Consider the following 17,222-nt stretch of genomic DNA (forward strand, 5'->3'; position numbering starts at 1 on the left):
TTTATATTATAGGTATATTTATAAAACATAAGATGATCTTACCTAGATGAATTATAAAATACATTCTCATGTCTCTAATTACGGTATATCCTAGTCAGGGACTGCCCGACCATTAAAGCGGAGTTCCGGCCACAATTTCACTTTTTAAATATAAATACCCCTGTAATACACAAGCTTAATGTATTCTAGTAAAGTTAGTCTGTAAACTAAGGTCCGTTTTGTTAGGTTGTTACAGCATTTAGACACTTTATAAAATAGAAATTGACTGGGGCCATCTTAAGTGTGGGCATCATGAAGCCAGACTGTATGACTTCCTGGATTTCAGCCTTGCAGACCTCGCACATGCTCAGTGCTGCACAAGCAGTGTCAGATCAGGTTTAAGCACCTGTGCTGTCCAAATCACATGATTCTTTGAGACTGGGGAGTGCGCAGACTCCTGGAAAGTTACACCCACTACATTCCCAGGAGTCTGTGTGGTGTAGGTTAGGAAGCATTAAGCACCTAGGTGCAGGAAGTGGGAAGATTAACTATTCTGCCTAGCAAAAACACTTTGAAGGCATCTAAAAAGAAAAAAAAAAAATCGTAAAGGACTAATGAATTTTTTTTAAAACTACTGATGTAATGTTATATTTATGGGTGGAACTCCACTTTAAGGGCGCCACTCCCCCATCCATGTGACCGGCCCCCAAGCAGGACACCGGATGCTTGGATTCCAATTGGGGAGGGTATTGGAGCACCTGATAAGAGCCATTAGGCTCTAATAGGCTCCAAAGTACTGTGGGCTCAGGGGTGCAGAGCACTGCGCTACAAGGCCACCCAGGTGTGTTACAAAAGTGAATGAATATTTGTTATTGTAACACTGATCCTCCTCCCAGTCAATAAGTCTGAGACCCATTTCCTGATTTGCTGAAAGTAAAAGCATTCCGATTGGCCACCGAGGAGGATGGAGGAGGAGGGAGGAGACAGAAGACACCGTGATGCCAGCAGGGGAAGAGGAAGGCGCCCGTAATGCCCACCACATGTGATTCCCATCGGGTGGGTGAAGCGCTGCCCGCCATAGATGGGGTAAGTGCTTCGGACCCGACCGACCCGACCAGGAGATGTATGTGGGTGCACTGTTTGTCGCCCCGCCAAAAAAAATTCCACCAGCCGTAACTGATCCTAGTGTAGACCAATTTAAGGGTTCAATGTACTTTATTAGACAGGAAACAACAGGATCCTTGTTAAAGTGGAGGTCCGCCCACCCCTGCAAAAATTAACAGCCAGCAGCTACAAATACTGCAGCTGCCCACTTTTAATAATAGGACACGTGCCTGTTCTGGAGTCCAGCGATGTCAGCACCATAGCTGATGCTTCCATTAGCTGTTGGGTGCTGCCGCCACCATTGCCAGTAAGGGAACCCGGTAGTGAAGCATTACGAATTTACTCTGGGTCCCTACTGTGCATGCGCGAGGCACCACTGCGCTCTCCTATTGGCCCGGCTATGGGAGGGAAGAGGAGGGAGCCGATGTAATGATACTTGTTAAAGACAGGTATCCGCTCCATCCCAAAAGGTGCCAAATGTGGCATGGAGGGAAGGGAGGAGAAAAATTTGCAGAAGTTCAACTTTTGGGTGAAACTCCACTTTGAGTAACTAAGTGGTAACTATTGATATCCTAAAAAGTACTGACATGGATGATTTATAACCCGTAATTATGATTTGACCTTATTAAAAATATGTTTTCTTGTATTTCTCTGAGGTTGTATGATAATTATATAACATTTAGGAAAAAATATACATCCCAACAATCCAGCACTGGAGGTCAGTATGGCGAATACCTCCACAGCCACCATATATTTCCCTCTGGTGCTCAGATAGGCCGGGATCATGGAAATCCAGACACTGCAGAACACCAGCATGCTGAAGGTGATGTACTTGGCCTCATTAAAACTGTCCGGAAATGTCCTCACCATGAAAGCCAGAAGAAAACTCACAGCTGCCAGAAGCCCCATATAACCCAACATAGAGTAGAAGCCGATAACTGACCCTTCATTACACTGAATGATGATCTTCCCAGGATAGGAGTCCATGTCATACTCTTGGTAGGGAGGAGACACTGACAGCCAAACAACACAGATCACAACTTGGACAGAAGAGCCGATTATGACAACAGAATTAGAAGTCTTCTCTCCCACCCACTTCCTCCAGTAGCTGCCGGGTTTGGAGGCTCTGAAGGCAATGCAGACTGTGATAGTCTTGGCCAGAACAGAAGAGACAGCGATGGAGAAGAAGATCCCAAATGATATTTGTCTCACCATGCAGGTTATATCCACAGGACGTCCGAGGAAGAAGAAGACGCAGAGGAAGCTCAGCAAGATGGCGGTCAGGAGGATGAAGCTCACCGTCCGGTTATTGGCTTTCACAATTGGAGTGTCCCGGAATATAATAAACAGTGTCAGTATAGAGAGAGTTTCCACAGAACATAATATAGAGATAAAATAAAAAGCTAGAGCTATGATGTTTGTCTCATAAGAGAGATAGTCATATGTTTTGGGAATACAGGTGATTTTTCTCTTATCCGGCAACGTATCAACAGGACATTGGTGGCAGATGTCACTGTCTGTGGGAGAAAAAAGCACAAAGTTCAAACTTTCCATTATTAAACTGTATACAATCATCAACAACTTAACACATACCAGATACAGCATCTGTTCTTCAATAATTATAACTCAGAGAAGAAGTGTTTTTTTTTTAAACAATGCTCTATGACCTCTATGATTAAGCGCCTCCATGGTGAAATGCGTTGGGGGAGGAACAAGATCTTGTGGATTGTGTTTTATATAATGAATTGCTTGCTGTGAAAAAAAATGCTATTTAAAAAAGAAGGGTTTGACAACACTTCAGCTTTTCTGCATTGAATTGCATCTATAGGGTAGACCATTGTCAACAAGAGGAAAAGTGATAAGAAATCCAAAAAGTTGTGACTAGAGAAAGTCATGAGGATAAATCTCCCAAAGGGAGAACCTTTTCCTATGACAACTGTCAATTTGTAGTGATTTTAAGACTAGTTTGCTAAATGAATTGGAGAATAATCATACAAAAAGTTTGAATATTCACTGACTCTTTTTACATGATTGGATAATTTAAAGTTAATATTTACATTATAATTTTTGAATGAAGATTCTCAGCTTTGTTGTTGTAACGGAATGACCCGTGACACCCAGTAGGGATGAGCTTCGAGTGCGAGTCGAACTCATGTTCGACTCGAACATTGCCTGTTAGCCGAACAACGAACAATTAGGGGTGTTCGCGGCAAATTCGAAAAGCCGCAGAACACCCTGTTAAAGTCTATGGGAGAAATCTAAAGTGTTAATTTTAAATGCTAATATGCAATTTATTGTCCTAAAAAGTGAGTAAGACAACAAGGGGGGTCGCTTCAAAGACCCCTAAGGATAAATCTTCCACTTCCACAATAAAACAATATATGACACAGGAAGGGGGTGTCAAGAGCCCGGGTACCTGATAGGAGAAGGCTTGCAGGCGATCGTGATGGCCGCTTGAGCAGAGAGCTCCGTCGGAGAACCGGGGATAAAGCGGCAAAACGCTTATTTAAAGCCACAAAAACTATCGGTAATTGTTGATATTTGCCTGCGGAACATACTCGATGTTTCCGCGGAAGAAAAAGGAGAAGGGGAACTGCAAAAAACTTGCAGATTTATTAGAGATGCCGGGTACAGCGATATCAGGGCTGAATGATGGCGCAGACGCCGCGGCTGTATATCAGATGCCTGCAACGTACTCCGATTTGCCTGATGAAGAGGGAGCTCCATGGCAGGATATCAAACAAGGGTCCATTGTTAGAGGCTCTCCCTCAATTAGCCCTTCATCTCACAGCCCTGCTAAATCGCGGAGGAGGATTGATGACGCAGCTCCTAATCTAATCCCAGGTATGTCACACATGCAGCATACCTCAGCTAACCCCTGTGACGCATCTCTAATTACAAACTATCCTACTGTGGGACAACCGGTGTTAGACACCACCATGAAAAATATGCTTGTCTCGCTACAATCATCCCTTATGTCTAACTTCTCATTAATGATGAATTCATTCTCCACTGAATTGAGAGGTCTAAATGACAGGGTTGTCACAGTTGAAAATAAAATGGATGATCAGTATGACACAGTCAATGGTCTTATGGACGCTTATAGAGACCTATCATATGATAACGACAAAATTAAAGCCAAACTCGCAGACCTTGAGGACCGTTCAAGGAGAAACAATGTTAAACTGAGGGGGGTCCCTGAAAATGTTCCCCCTGATGGTTTAAACAAATATGCGGATGATTTAATTGCCAATTTACTGCCGGAAGTTTCCCAAATGGAAAGAATGATAGATAGGATTCATCGCATTCCCAAACCTAAAAATATGGACCCAGCTATTCCTAGAGACGTCCTAATGAAAATCCATTTTTATCCAACAAAAGAAAAGCTATTGGCAAAAGCTAGGATCCTTTCAGTACTTCCTGGTCCATATAAAGACATCCATCTTTACGCAGACCTGTCGCAATATACTCTGCATTTGAGAAGACAACTTAAATCTACTACCAAGGCATTGAGTGATCACAAAATTCAATATAAATGGAAACATCCTGCAACTCTGATAATTACTCATAATGGTTCAACCATCGTCGTGTCCAACCCTAAAGATGGCCTGCAATTGCTTCAATCTTGGGGTATTACCCCATCTCCTTCCTATAAAGATGGAAGAAGAGCTCCTGCATTGGATCCAGTCAATCATCCCGATGGAAATCGTTTAAACAGAGGAAAATGAGAGACCATTGTATTTTCCCTCTGATGCTTTTCCCTTTTCCTTCCTTCCTTCTTTTTTATTTTTTTTTTCTCTATTTTTATTTTTACTATATATTGCTATAGTCATTGGCGATATTCCTCTGATGTCAATACATCCCCCTAGTATCTGACATATTACTTTTATATTAACCTTGCTTGCTGAACATTACCTCTCCTCTTGGTCGGTTATAGTTTTCACCCGACCTGTGTTATTACATTGCTTGTGCCAGGTTCATATCCCTAGTACACACAATAGCGATTTGTTTCTTATACATTTGCTAGCAACTACAATATTTTGATTTGTTGCCATTCCAAATATTTTGGCTATTTTGTTTTGTTTGGTTAAGGTTTATTTTTATTTTATTTTGTTTCATCTTGTTTTGTTTAGTTTTGCTTTGCTTTGTTATTTTGTTTCTTGTTTTGATTTTATTTTTGTTTTAGTTTTTATTTGCAGCTGTCACAGAACGACAGGTTGATTCCGTGTTCCCTGACAGTGCATACTTCTGGACATCTTTCAAATAACACTGATCCTTATCGCCTAGAGGTAATCCCTTTCTGTAAGTATCACACTCACCGCTCATACACACCGCTACGAAATGTCTATCAATTTTCTCTCTATTAATACCAATGGTTTAAATCACCCGGCTAAGAGGGCCTCAGTGTGGAAGACTGCGCTAACTTCCAACTGCGATGTTCTTTGCCTACAAGAAACACATTTTATCAAAGATAATGCTCCTCAATGTCGCCATAACTCATATCCTCATATTTTCAAGGCAGATTTTAATCGCAAGCAGAGAGGTGTATTAATTGCTATTAGAGATACACTAGCTTTCAATCTTTTAAATGAATATGCTGATCCTGAAGGCAGATTTTTTATCTTGGTTTGCATGCTAGATAATGTAGTGTATACGATAGTCAACATTTATGCACCTAATATTGGTCAAATGAAATTCCACAAGACAACTATGAAAAAAATTATAGATATGCAGAAAGGTAATCTTTTGATTTGTGGCGACTTCAATTTAGTACCTGACATACACGTTGATTCCTCCTCAAATGCTAAAAGGTTCACTTCCCCTCTTGCTGCCTTTTTGGCAGAAAATGAGTTATATGACATCTGGAGATGTTGCCACGCGTCTGAGAGAGATTACACTTTCCATTCTCCGCGCCACAACACATACTCTCGTATTGATCTATTCATCTCCGACAAGTGGTTACTTCAAAACGTATTAGAGTCTCATATCCATACTGCCACATGGTCGGATCATGCACCGATCAGCATCAAACTAAAGAATATTAATTCTAAAAACAAATCTTATTTATGGCGCGTTAATAACTATTTATTACAACATCCTGATAATATACAATATATATCTCAAAAATTGACTGAATTCTTCTCGGACAACAAAGGTTCCGTATCAGATCCTGTAGTAGTATGGAATACACATAAAGCCTTCGTTCGTGGTTTACTCATTCAACTTGGATCTCGGGCAAAAAAGATGAGAAGATCTAAAATTGATGAACTCACCAAAAAACTAGCAGATGCCGACTCTGAAAACAAATCTAAACCCTCTACCTATCTTAAATCCAAGCTATATGCACTTAGAAATGAACTGAGATCTGTACTAATGGAATCATATGATTCTAATCTCAGAAAATTGAAGGCACGTTCATATGTCGCCAATAACAAGGCAGGTAAACTTTTGGCTAATAGAATAAAGGGTCATAGGCTAAAGACAAAAATCTCTCATCTTTTTGACCCAATCTCAAAAGATAAAATTATTAACCCCCAACTTATTGCTGATTCATTCAGCTCCTACTACAGTGGTTTATATAATCTCTCCAGAGATACTAATACTCATCAACCCTCCACTGATGAGATTCAAAAGTTCCTATCTCATGTTAAATTACCCAAATTAACAAGAGACCAGCTTACACTTTTAAATTGCCCCTTCAATAGTCTTGAAATTCTCAACACCATTGATTCTCTACCTAGGGCAAAGGCACCGGGTCCAGATGGATACTCCATTGAATATTTTAAAACATTTAAACAAATACTAGTACCACATCTACTAGAGGTGTATAATCACTCTGCATCTGTTTCTACATTCCCAAAGGAAATGTTGTCTGCTCTTATTGTTACCCTGCCTAAACCGGGTAAAGACCCAACTTCTCCACAAAACTTCCGCCCCATTTCACTACTAAACGTAGATTTAAAAATCTATGCTAAATTACTTGCTAATAGAATTGTAGACATCCTCCCCAATCTAATCAATCTAGACCAAACTGGTTTCACTAGAGGTAGACAGTCTTCTGACGCGACCAGAAGGTTGATTGACGTTATCCACAATATCAATGCTTCCGGAACGCCTTCTCTGCTCCTATCATTGGATGCGGAGAAGGCGTTTGACAGGATAAATTGGACCTATCTATCACTTACTTTGCAGGAATTTGGATTTGAGGGCTTTATTTTTAAAGCAATTCTCGCCCTATACTCTAACCCTATTGCGCGAGTTTATAGCTCTAACATGCTGTCTAAACCATTCAATATAACTAATGGCACAAGGCAAGGATGCCCATTATCCCCTTTGATATTCAATTTATTAATAGAACCTCTAGCTGAACACGTCAGATCCAATCCAAAAATTTCAGGTATATCTATCGGTGACAGCTCTAATAAAATTAGTTTATTCGCAGACGATATTATTTTAATGCTCTCTTCCCCATTTTCTTCCCTTCTAGAAGTTCAAAAGATTTTGAAATGGTTTGGTAAAATTTCATTCTACAAAGTTAATGAGGACAAGTCCTATGCCATGGATATAGGTATTGACGCTGTGTCTAACAACCTGCTCCAGCTTCAGTTCCCATATTCATGGGTAGGAACTAGTATTCCATACCTAGGGATACTTCTTACCCGTTCTACTAGATCTCTGTTCACACAAAACTTTATTCCAATTAAAAATAAATTGCAAATTGACCTATCCAAATTAGGCAAACATGAATTATCCTGGTGGGGCAGATTATCGGCATTCAAAATGCTGCATTTACCTCAAATATTGTACTTGTTCAGGTGTTTACCCATACCTATCCCGGTTCACTTCTTCAAATCCTTGCAATCAATCCTTTCCAAATTCATTTGGAATGGGAAAAAGTCGAGGTGCGCCCACCACAAATTGATCAAACATAGAAAATGGGGAGGGGTGGGCTATGTCGATTTTAATGACTATTTTCAAGCATCTATAATGTCCCAGATAAAGGAATGGTTTCAACCTCACTCCACTACAGCATGGGGTCGGATTGAATCCTCCTTTTGTACTCATGGCTCTGCCAATTTGTGGCTGTTTGGTGCAGAGATAGGGATAAAAATCCCCACACATCTACCCCCTACAATGCAGCTATCGATTTCTACGTGGCTTAAAGTTCTAAAATCTGTAGATCCCTCCGATTCTACTCTTACTGTACATGCTCCACTGAAAGTACTAAATCTAGTTCTGAAACATGTTCCACTAGATCTTTGGGGCAATTTTGGTATTAATCGTATACATGACCTTTTCCTCAAGGGAGAGATTAAATCCTTCCAAGCCATTCAATCTGAGTTCAATATACCTAGCTGGTTCCTTACTCATTATTCTCTCATAGTGAAATGCATTAGCAAATTAAACATAACCACTACTCACGTACATCCCATAATGTGGTCCTATTTAACTTCGCTAGAAATGAAAAAAAAAGGTATCTCCGTTTTTTACAACTTGCTCCAAGAAAAACAGAGATTCTCAAAGACCTCCTCGCATGTTCAATGGGAAAAAGATCTAGGACAAACATATACGGATGACCAATGGCGAGTCGCGTGCAAGCTTAATCAATCAACATCGAGTTGCACCACTTTGTGGGAATTATCTGTTAAATTCACATTGAGGTGGTACTATACCCCAGATGTTGTATCCAAATTTGGAGGACAGCAGTCGGACAGATGTTGGAGATTATGCGGATTCAGGGGTGACCTTATACATACTTTATGGGGCTGCCCTATGCTAACGAAATACTGGGCGGAAGTGTTCGAAATCATTTCTGCTATATCTGTCAAGCGAATCATTCCAGAACCCGCATTGGCTTTGCTTTCTCTGGGTATTGAAAACTTTCCAGCGAATCTTAGGAGCTCGATAGTTCATTTACTTATGGCTGCCAGACTTTCGATAACCAGAAAATGGAAAGATCCGTGTCCTCCTAGTATATTGGAAACTATTGACTTAACTAATATTCATTGTACATACGAAAGAGTGATGGCTGTGTCACTATTTACCTTACCTAAACACATAAACACATGGACCCCCTGGACAAATTGGTACAAAAGCTACACTTAGACATTGCGGATAGTATATTCCTGGGAAGGAAGGTTGATCTTATTCCATTCCACATTGAGTTTTCTGATAACTAGCCGTGTCGCTTAATACTTTCACTCATTTAGGGTTACACTGCTGTTCTTCACTGTGTTTATATAATAAACTTCATAAGGCATTTATCTGTTATTTTAAAATTGATAGACAACGGGTAATATTTTATCCATGTTCAATTAGGCACATACCTTTTATTTAATTTATTTATTATCTACTCGACTGATGTTCCATTTTAGACTACCTGCTGAATCTATCTATTCTAATATATGCTCATGAATCGCATATTTTCTGAACATATCATATTGCTATTTTTGTTTATTGTTTGTGTTTAAATATATACCAATAAAAATTTATTGAAGAAAAAAAAGAGCCCGGGTACCTTAAAGAAAACAGAAAAAAAAGGAGACAGTAAAAAAAGGAGCTGGGGATCAGCCCCCCCCCTAATACCGACACATCGACAGAGTGGGAACAGGACACGAGCCATATGGAAGAACTAAGGACAGACACACAAGTCCCATCCAAGGGAGACATGTGTGAGATTTTTAGGAAATTGGAGGAATCAATTAAATCTGAAATAAGCATGTTGAGGGCAGATATAAGTCATCTCCTGGCTCGGGTAGAGCAGACCGAGGTAAAGGTGGAACAACAAGCGGTCGAATTGAAGACCCTGAAAGACCGGGCTTTCCCAGTGACGTACGAGGGTGTGTCAGAGGGGGCGGGGTCACGTGACGGGTGGCCGTCTCCCCTATATAAGAAATGTCACAGCTCCAGCGCGTCATTCCGCTGGGCTGTGTCCAGCGGAGAGTGGAGCTCCCCTGCTGCGCTCTGGACGGATGGATCTTCTGCATCGCTGGACCGGGTGGCTGATCATCCGTTGCTGGAGAGGTCATCCATCGCTGGATAGGAGACAGTGGATTCACATCGCTGGATTTTTATTTTTTTTTATTAATAAAGGATTTTTTTCTACTGTGTCTGTGTGTTTTTTTTAACTATTTACACTTCCTTCGTGAAATGGTAGAGGTACAGTGTACCCCATTACCAATTCACATAGGGGGGGGCAGGATCTGGGGGTCCCCTTTGTTAAAGGGGTCTTCCAGATTCTGATAAGCCCCCTGCCCGCAGACCCCCACAACCACCGGGCAAGGGTTGTGGGGATGAGGCCCTTGTCCCCATCAACATGGGGACATCCTCCCCATGTTGAGGGCATGTGGCCTGGTGCGGTTCAGGAGAGGGGGGGCGCACTCTGTCCCCCCTCTTTTCTGTGGCCTACCAGGTTAACGTGCTCGGATAAGGGTCTGGTGTGGATTTTTAGAGGGACTCCACGCTTTTTTTTTTTAATTTGGGGTGGAGTTCCCCTTAAAATCCACACCAGACCTGAAGGGCCTGGTATGGATATTTGCGGGGGAACCCTACGTATTTTTTTTTTTTTTACGGCGGGGTTCCCCTTAATATCCATATCAGACCTGAAGGGCCTGGTAATTTAATTTGGGGGACCCCCACACATTTTTTTTTCTTTATGAATGAATTTTCTCTGAATTGCCAGAGCCGACAATTCATTAGAGCCGCAAAGCCGGTTTTAAATGCCTTTTTTTCTTTCAGAAATGACACTTTGTGCAGGGACAGTTCTATGTACGGGAAACATGCGCTTTTTCACATGCTGACTTTACACCCCCCCCTATGTACGAAATTGAAAGTAATATTACACTTTTATTGTTTCACTTTTAGCATTATTAAATTCACTGCTCCTGAAAAAACTGCAGTTTTTAAAACTTTTTTTTGCATTGATACATGTTTCCTGGGACAGGACCCAGGTCCCCAAACACTTTTTAGGACAATAACTTGCATATTAGCCTTTAAAATTAACACTTTAGATTTCAAATGTTTGAGTCCCATAGACTTTAACAGGGTTCTAAAGTTCACACGAACATTTGGTGTGTTCGCAAGTTCTGATGCCAACCGAACAGGGGGGTGTTCGGCTCATCCTTAACACCCAGAGACTTTTGAAGGATGTGGGGTACTCCTGTGCCAGCGTCACTAATGACTCCTGGGTCTAGAGTCATCCTATGCCCCTTTTGGGCATACAGTAGGGTGACTGAGAAATGATAATTATAAATTACATGAGATGGGACATTACTGATAATTCATGTTTTGCAGGATATCTTGGAATATTACAAGTTATTAAAGTCTGACTCCAAATGGAGTGTTTTCATTCAATGGGGGGGACACATGCTTTTGAGGTGTTAATTGCATCTGCTCCTAGACATTCCATTGTGAGATGCTAAGTCTGCTACTGTGGTGATGTGGATTGAAACAGAGTCAGCCTGGCTGGCTATTGTGGGATGTTAAAGTATCTTGCTGTAATTGCATTCTGTGTCCATTGTACTAATTAAGTCTGAAAGGTCAGATGTCTCCTTTCAGGGGTAGGGAATTAGCATGTCAATTATGTTTAGTAAAGGAATGTGTTTGTGTAACAGGTGAGGGGAACTTGTCGCAGAGACAGGACGTCTGAGGGATAATTAAAGGGTCACTAAAGGAAAAAAACATTTTTTGCTGAAATGACTGTTTATTGGGTATAGAGACATAAAAGTTATCTGATTCCTTTTAAAAATGATTAAAATCTGAATTTAATCTATCATATAATGTGCCTTTAGTTTCACTTTCGGTTTTAAAGATACATACATGAAGTTACGGGTGAGAGGTGAGTCGGGAAGACTCACAGAACAAAAACAAACAAATCCAGGGCAGTGTTTTGTTTTTAAAATGAATCTGATTGGTTCTGAGGAGTTTTAGACACACAGTAATGACAGCTTAGACCACTGTGAGAAAGCTCCCAGTACCATGGTTATAAGGAAACAGGCAACCAGGAAGTGTGGAGATCACAGCAGAATTACAGCTACTTCAAAGCAAAAACGAACAATGAGGACATGAAACCAGTACTGCAGTAAGGTAAAGGAAGCTATTTAGCTAAAAAAAAATTCCTTTAGTGATCCTTTAACTCCTCTGAATGTCATTATCTAAAAGAATGTGATTGAAGCCCCATTGTGTGATGTGTGGGTGGAGTGTGTCTTTGTTCCTTTGATTACTGTAACATGCCTGTAACTGCATAAAAAGCTGAGAGTGTACCATTAAAGCTCATTCATTTGACTCAGAACACAGAGCGTATGTCTCGTCTTTCTGAGGGAATTCTTATGGATCGTGTCTGCTGGCTTGTCGGACTGTCAGATAAGCTGTCATGGGTTGATGGAAGGGAAGATCGTAAACGGTGGTGACCGTTACAGTTGTCATTCCAAACAGGAAGTTAGGAGCTCACTTGATTTTTGGCATTTCAACATGTATTTGTCTACATGTTCCCTCGGGCAAGACCCGGGTTCTTAAAGACGTTTTCACAGGCATACTATAGACACCCAGCAGGTACAATATTTAAAGGAATTTTTATTTTTTATTTTTTAATTTAAGCATCATTAAAATCACTGCTCCAGGAGCAGTGATTTTAATGATGCTTTAATAAAAATAAAAAATAAATGAAAAATTCCTTTAAATATTGTACCTGCTGGGTGTCTTTAGTATGCCTGTGAAGTGGCACGTGTTTAGAACTGTCCCTGCACAAAATAGGATTACTATAAGAAAAAAGTAATTTAAAACTGCTTGCGCCTTTATGGATGAAAATCATTGCGAAAAATAGCACAGACACAGACAGTACACACACCACGTAGCTTTAGGTGCAAACTACAGAGCACACGGGCAATACACCACGTGAGAATACTGCAGCTAGCACAATCACCTGCCTGCCAGTAAATTAGGAAGATCTGATCTAGCTAAACTATCCAGTGTATAAATATATGTACAACACCTGGGATGTATATATATCCTCTACACACTGTAGCATTAACTGACTAGCCTGCCTGCTCTATCTACCTTCAAAAAATGACACTCTCTCTCTGTCCTCTCTAACCACCGCCGCAACACACTTCACAAGGCCGACCTGCAGGCGGCCTTTTATAGTGTGGGGCGTGTACTAAACCCCCTGAGCCATAATTGGCCAAAGCCACCCTGGCTTTGGCCAATTATGGCTCTCTGTTTTTTGCAAGCTGTGATTGGCCAAGAATGCGGGTCATAGTGCATGCTTGGCCAATCATCAGCCAGCGATGCTGCAGTGAATTATGGTCTGTGAAACGTAACTCGAATTTGGCGCCAACGGCCCAAAACTTTCGTAATTCGACGAACGATCGAACATACGATGTTCGAGTCGAACATGAGTTTTCGACTCGAATACGAAGCTCATCCCTAATCCTGATGTACTGATGGAACCCCCTTTGGAAAAGAAAGTCCAAAGTATTTAGTAAGAGACATGTCAAGTTTAATGAAAATACAATTTTTTTGTCACAACTTTTTTGGAAAAATAAGATAGAAAATACAGTTTTTTTACATACTGTCAACAGTGTAGTACAGCATAATCTTATGATGGTGTGGTGGTGATCAGGGATATTGACTAGCAACAGTATGTAAAAAAAATAATAATAATAACAATAATATTTTTTATTCAGATTTTATTCCATACTCTTCCGCTCTTCCACGCTTTCATACTTCCATACTATTTTTTTACATAGTCTCATCAAAGTAGTTCAGTGTCACCATAGTAACAAAGTACTACTCTGGGGGGGTGATCAGAGATTTTGTGCCACCATATATGTTCACATCGCTGTGCCTGGGAGAGCTAGCAGTAAATGTAGTGCTGGTGGTCGGCAAGTGGTAAAACTTGATGGCCATGTGTCTTTTTTCAACCTGTGACTGTGTATTTATTACCTGTTTTATTAGAGATTTCTCCATCAGAACACGGCACACAGTGATAGCAGCAGATATGGACTCCTTCAGTCGGAACCTTCCTGGATCCTGGAGGACACGGGTCACTGCACCGAGCTTGGGGAACCTGAAAGGAATGTATTTTTTAGGTGGGATCTGATTAGCCTTTCAAAAAATATGGATAGAGTGGAGAGGGATTAAAAACATCTGTTTTTTACAGCTATCTCAACCCCCATTAAGGAGATTCCCCCCTCTCTATTTGTCCTGTCTTTCCTAACAATCAAAAGTGAAAGTTAAAGGAAATCCTACATTTTGGGTTGTCCCCAGCTTCTGGTGACCTGGAAGGCCCTGACCTTTACCCAGAATTCGACGTCTTTTTACCATTGAGATTTATTACACCTTGGAGGACCTGGGACCGGTCTGGGACATTCCCCACTGTTGGGGGTTTGGCCACATTTAGAGGTGTTTCAGGTGAGGTTTAGAGGGGGGCTAGGTAGGGGGAGCAGGTTCCCCAGACCCTGTGGGGCAGTCTCTGTTTTGGTGGGGGGTCTGGGTGGATACAGGAAGGCATTGGGGATCTCTGTTGTGGAAGGCTGCTTGGGGGGGGGGGGGCTCAGGGGGTGGACAGGAGGACCTGTTGTGCAATGTTTTTACTTGTGTCTTTTTGATCTTCAATAAACTTTATGGAGGAGGTAACCGTGTGAGTGTATATTCCAATTTTTCCTCTTTTCTTGTTGATTTACTTTTTTGGTTTCATCCCATCTTAAAGGAGTTGTAAAGGAAAACATTTTTTGGGCTAAAATTAATGCATGCAAGGTAGACAGAATAGTGAAATGATTCTGTTAAAAAATGAGTAAATACCTATTAAATTCCTTCATCTATATCACCTCTGGCGTTATAGTTTCTGTTCTCTCATTCACTTCCTGGTTTGTGGCGCTCGTTCATGTAAGAACTACATTTCCCAGTATGCATTGCAGCACGCCCAGAAATTCACACCTCCTTGAAGTCTCTAACACGTAGAGAGCGTCCTGCCACACAGATGTAGTTCCCAGGAGGGGGTGAGCACGTTACTGACCACTGCAGTAAAGCCTCCCTTCACGGTGGTCAGTAACAATCAGACAAGCAGGAAGTAAACAGAACAGAGAAGAAATAGAGCAACTTCTGAGCAAAAACGAACAATGAGGAAGTTAAAAGAGGAATGTCTGCAGGTAAAGGATGCTTATTATGAAAAAAAATGTTTCCTTTACAACCCCTTTAATTATATTATGGTGGCACCACCTCAAATGCTCATATTCTTTGGTCGGGCTCCCTAGATCATCTTCATGTTTTATATGACCTGGCAAAGCCCCAATAGATTCCATTAATTTGCAGTGATTCCCTCTCATTGTTTTGGCTATGGTTCAGGAAGAGAATGTACATCTCCCTAATGAAACACAGATGGCAAAAAAAACATACAGGGGTTATTAACCACTTAAGGACCGCCTCATGTACATATACGTCAGCAGAATGGCACAGGCAGGCACATCCACGTATATATACGTGCCCTGCTTGACGTGGGTCCGATCGGGACCCCCGGTACATGCGGCGGTCCCCGTGCCTTCAGGAGCGATCCGGGACGACGGCGCGGCTATTCGTTTATAGCCGCTCCGTCGCGATCGCTCCCCGGAGCTGAAGAACGGGGAGAGCCGTATGTAAACATGTCTTCCCCGTGCTTCACTGTGTCGGCGCATCGATCGCGTCATCCCATTTATAGGGAAGACACGATCGATGACATCATTCCTACAGCCACACCCCCCTACACTAGTAAACACATACACAGTGATCCCTAAATGTTACAGCGCCCCCTGTGTTTAACTCCCAAACCGCAACTGTAATTTTCACAATAAAGAATGCAATTTTAATGCATTTTTTGCTGTGAAAATGACAATGGTCCCAAAAATGTGTCAAAATTGTCCGAAGTGTCCGCCATAATGTCGCAGTCACGAAAAAAATCGCTGATCGCCGCCATTAGTAGTAAAAAAAAATAATAAATAAAAATGCAAAAAAACTATCCCCTATTTTGTAAACACTATAAATTTTGCGCAAACCAACCGATAAACGATTATTGCGATTTTTTTTACCAAAAATAGGTAGAAGAATACGTATCGGCCTAAACTGAGGGAAAAAAAATGTTATATATGTTTTTGGGGGATATTTATTATTGCAAAAAGTAAAAAATATTGCATTTTTTCAAAATTGTCGCTCTATTTTTGTTTATAGCGCAAAAAATAAAAACCGCAGAGGTGATCAAATACCACCAAAAGAAAGCTCTATTTGTGGGGAAAAAAGACATTAATTTTGTTTGGGAGCCACGTTGCACGACCGCGCAATTGTCTGTTAAAGCGACGCAGTCCCAAACTGTAAAAACCCCTTGGGTCTTTAGGCAGCATTTTGGTCCGGGGCTTAAGTGGTTAACCTCCCTTTCTCTATCCTTAACCATGTGCTGCAAAATCAGGTACCTTCACGTCATTCAGCTTCAAGTGGTTGTACCGGATTGATACGCAGCTTCAGGCATCACCCAGTATCGTTTTTAAGAGCCGATGGTCGGCTTTCTTGTGTTAGCAACCAATACAGCTAAGCAACCGCTCAATTGTTATCACAAGCAATGGAAAAGGGTGTCCCCCCTCCCGCCGCCTTCCCCCAGTCTGCACAGGTTTTCCTGTCCTGAGCCTTAAAGCGGAGCTCCACCCTAAAATTAAACTCTGCATCAGCACTTTTAAAAATAATTTCATTAGCCGAGTAAAAAAAAAAAAACATTTTTACATACTTTAAAACAGTTGTTGCTAGGCAGACTTCCTAATCTGCCTTCTTCCTGATCCGCGGTCGTTTTCCTCTGCCTACACCGCACAGACTCCTGGGATTGGTGAGTCACCTCCCCCTCCTAGTCACTATTCACACAGTATAACAGTAACACCCCCCTCCCCCCCTGAGACTCACTCGCTTCTCAAAATTTCAAAGGACAAAGCACACTCGCGGCACCCCCCCCCCCCCGCTTCTCAAAATTTAACAGGACAAAGCACACTCGCGGCACCCGCTGCCCCCCCCCCGCTTCTCAAAATTTAACAGGACAAAGCACACTCGCGGCACCCGCTGCCCCCCGTTTCTCAAAATTTAACAGGATAAAGCACACTCGCGGCACCCGCTGCCCCCCCCGCTTCTCA

The 17,222-nt window shown here is 41.6% G+C and overlaps 1 protein-coding gene across 1 annotated transcript in view; it reads right to left on the bottom strand.

Moving 5' to 3' along the window:
* Positions 1 to 1,692: 1,692 nt before the first annotated feature.
* LOC120935444 (vomeronasal type-2 receptor 26-like) overlaps positions 1,693 to 17,222 on the bottom strand; it is a 57,664-nt gene continuing 42,134 nt past the window's right edge. The window contains exons 6-7 of the mRNA XM_040347732.1: positions 14,026 to 14,149; positions 1,693 to 2,600 (exon numbers count right to left, since the gene is read on the bottom strand). Of these exons, the coding sequence (XP_040203666.1) occupies positions 1,693 to 2,600; positions 14,026 to 14,149 (1,032 nt within the window). The remainder of the gene's footprint in view (positions 2,601 to 14,025; positions 14,150 to 17,222) is intronic.

Source organism: Rana temporaria, chromosome 1 (assembly GCF_905171775.1).
Source record: "Rana temporaria chromosome 1, aRanTem1.1, whole genome shotgun sequence".
NCBI classification, from domain to species: domain Eukaryota; kingdom Metazoa; phylum Chordata; class Amphibia; order Anura; family Ranidae; genus Rana; species Rana temporaria.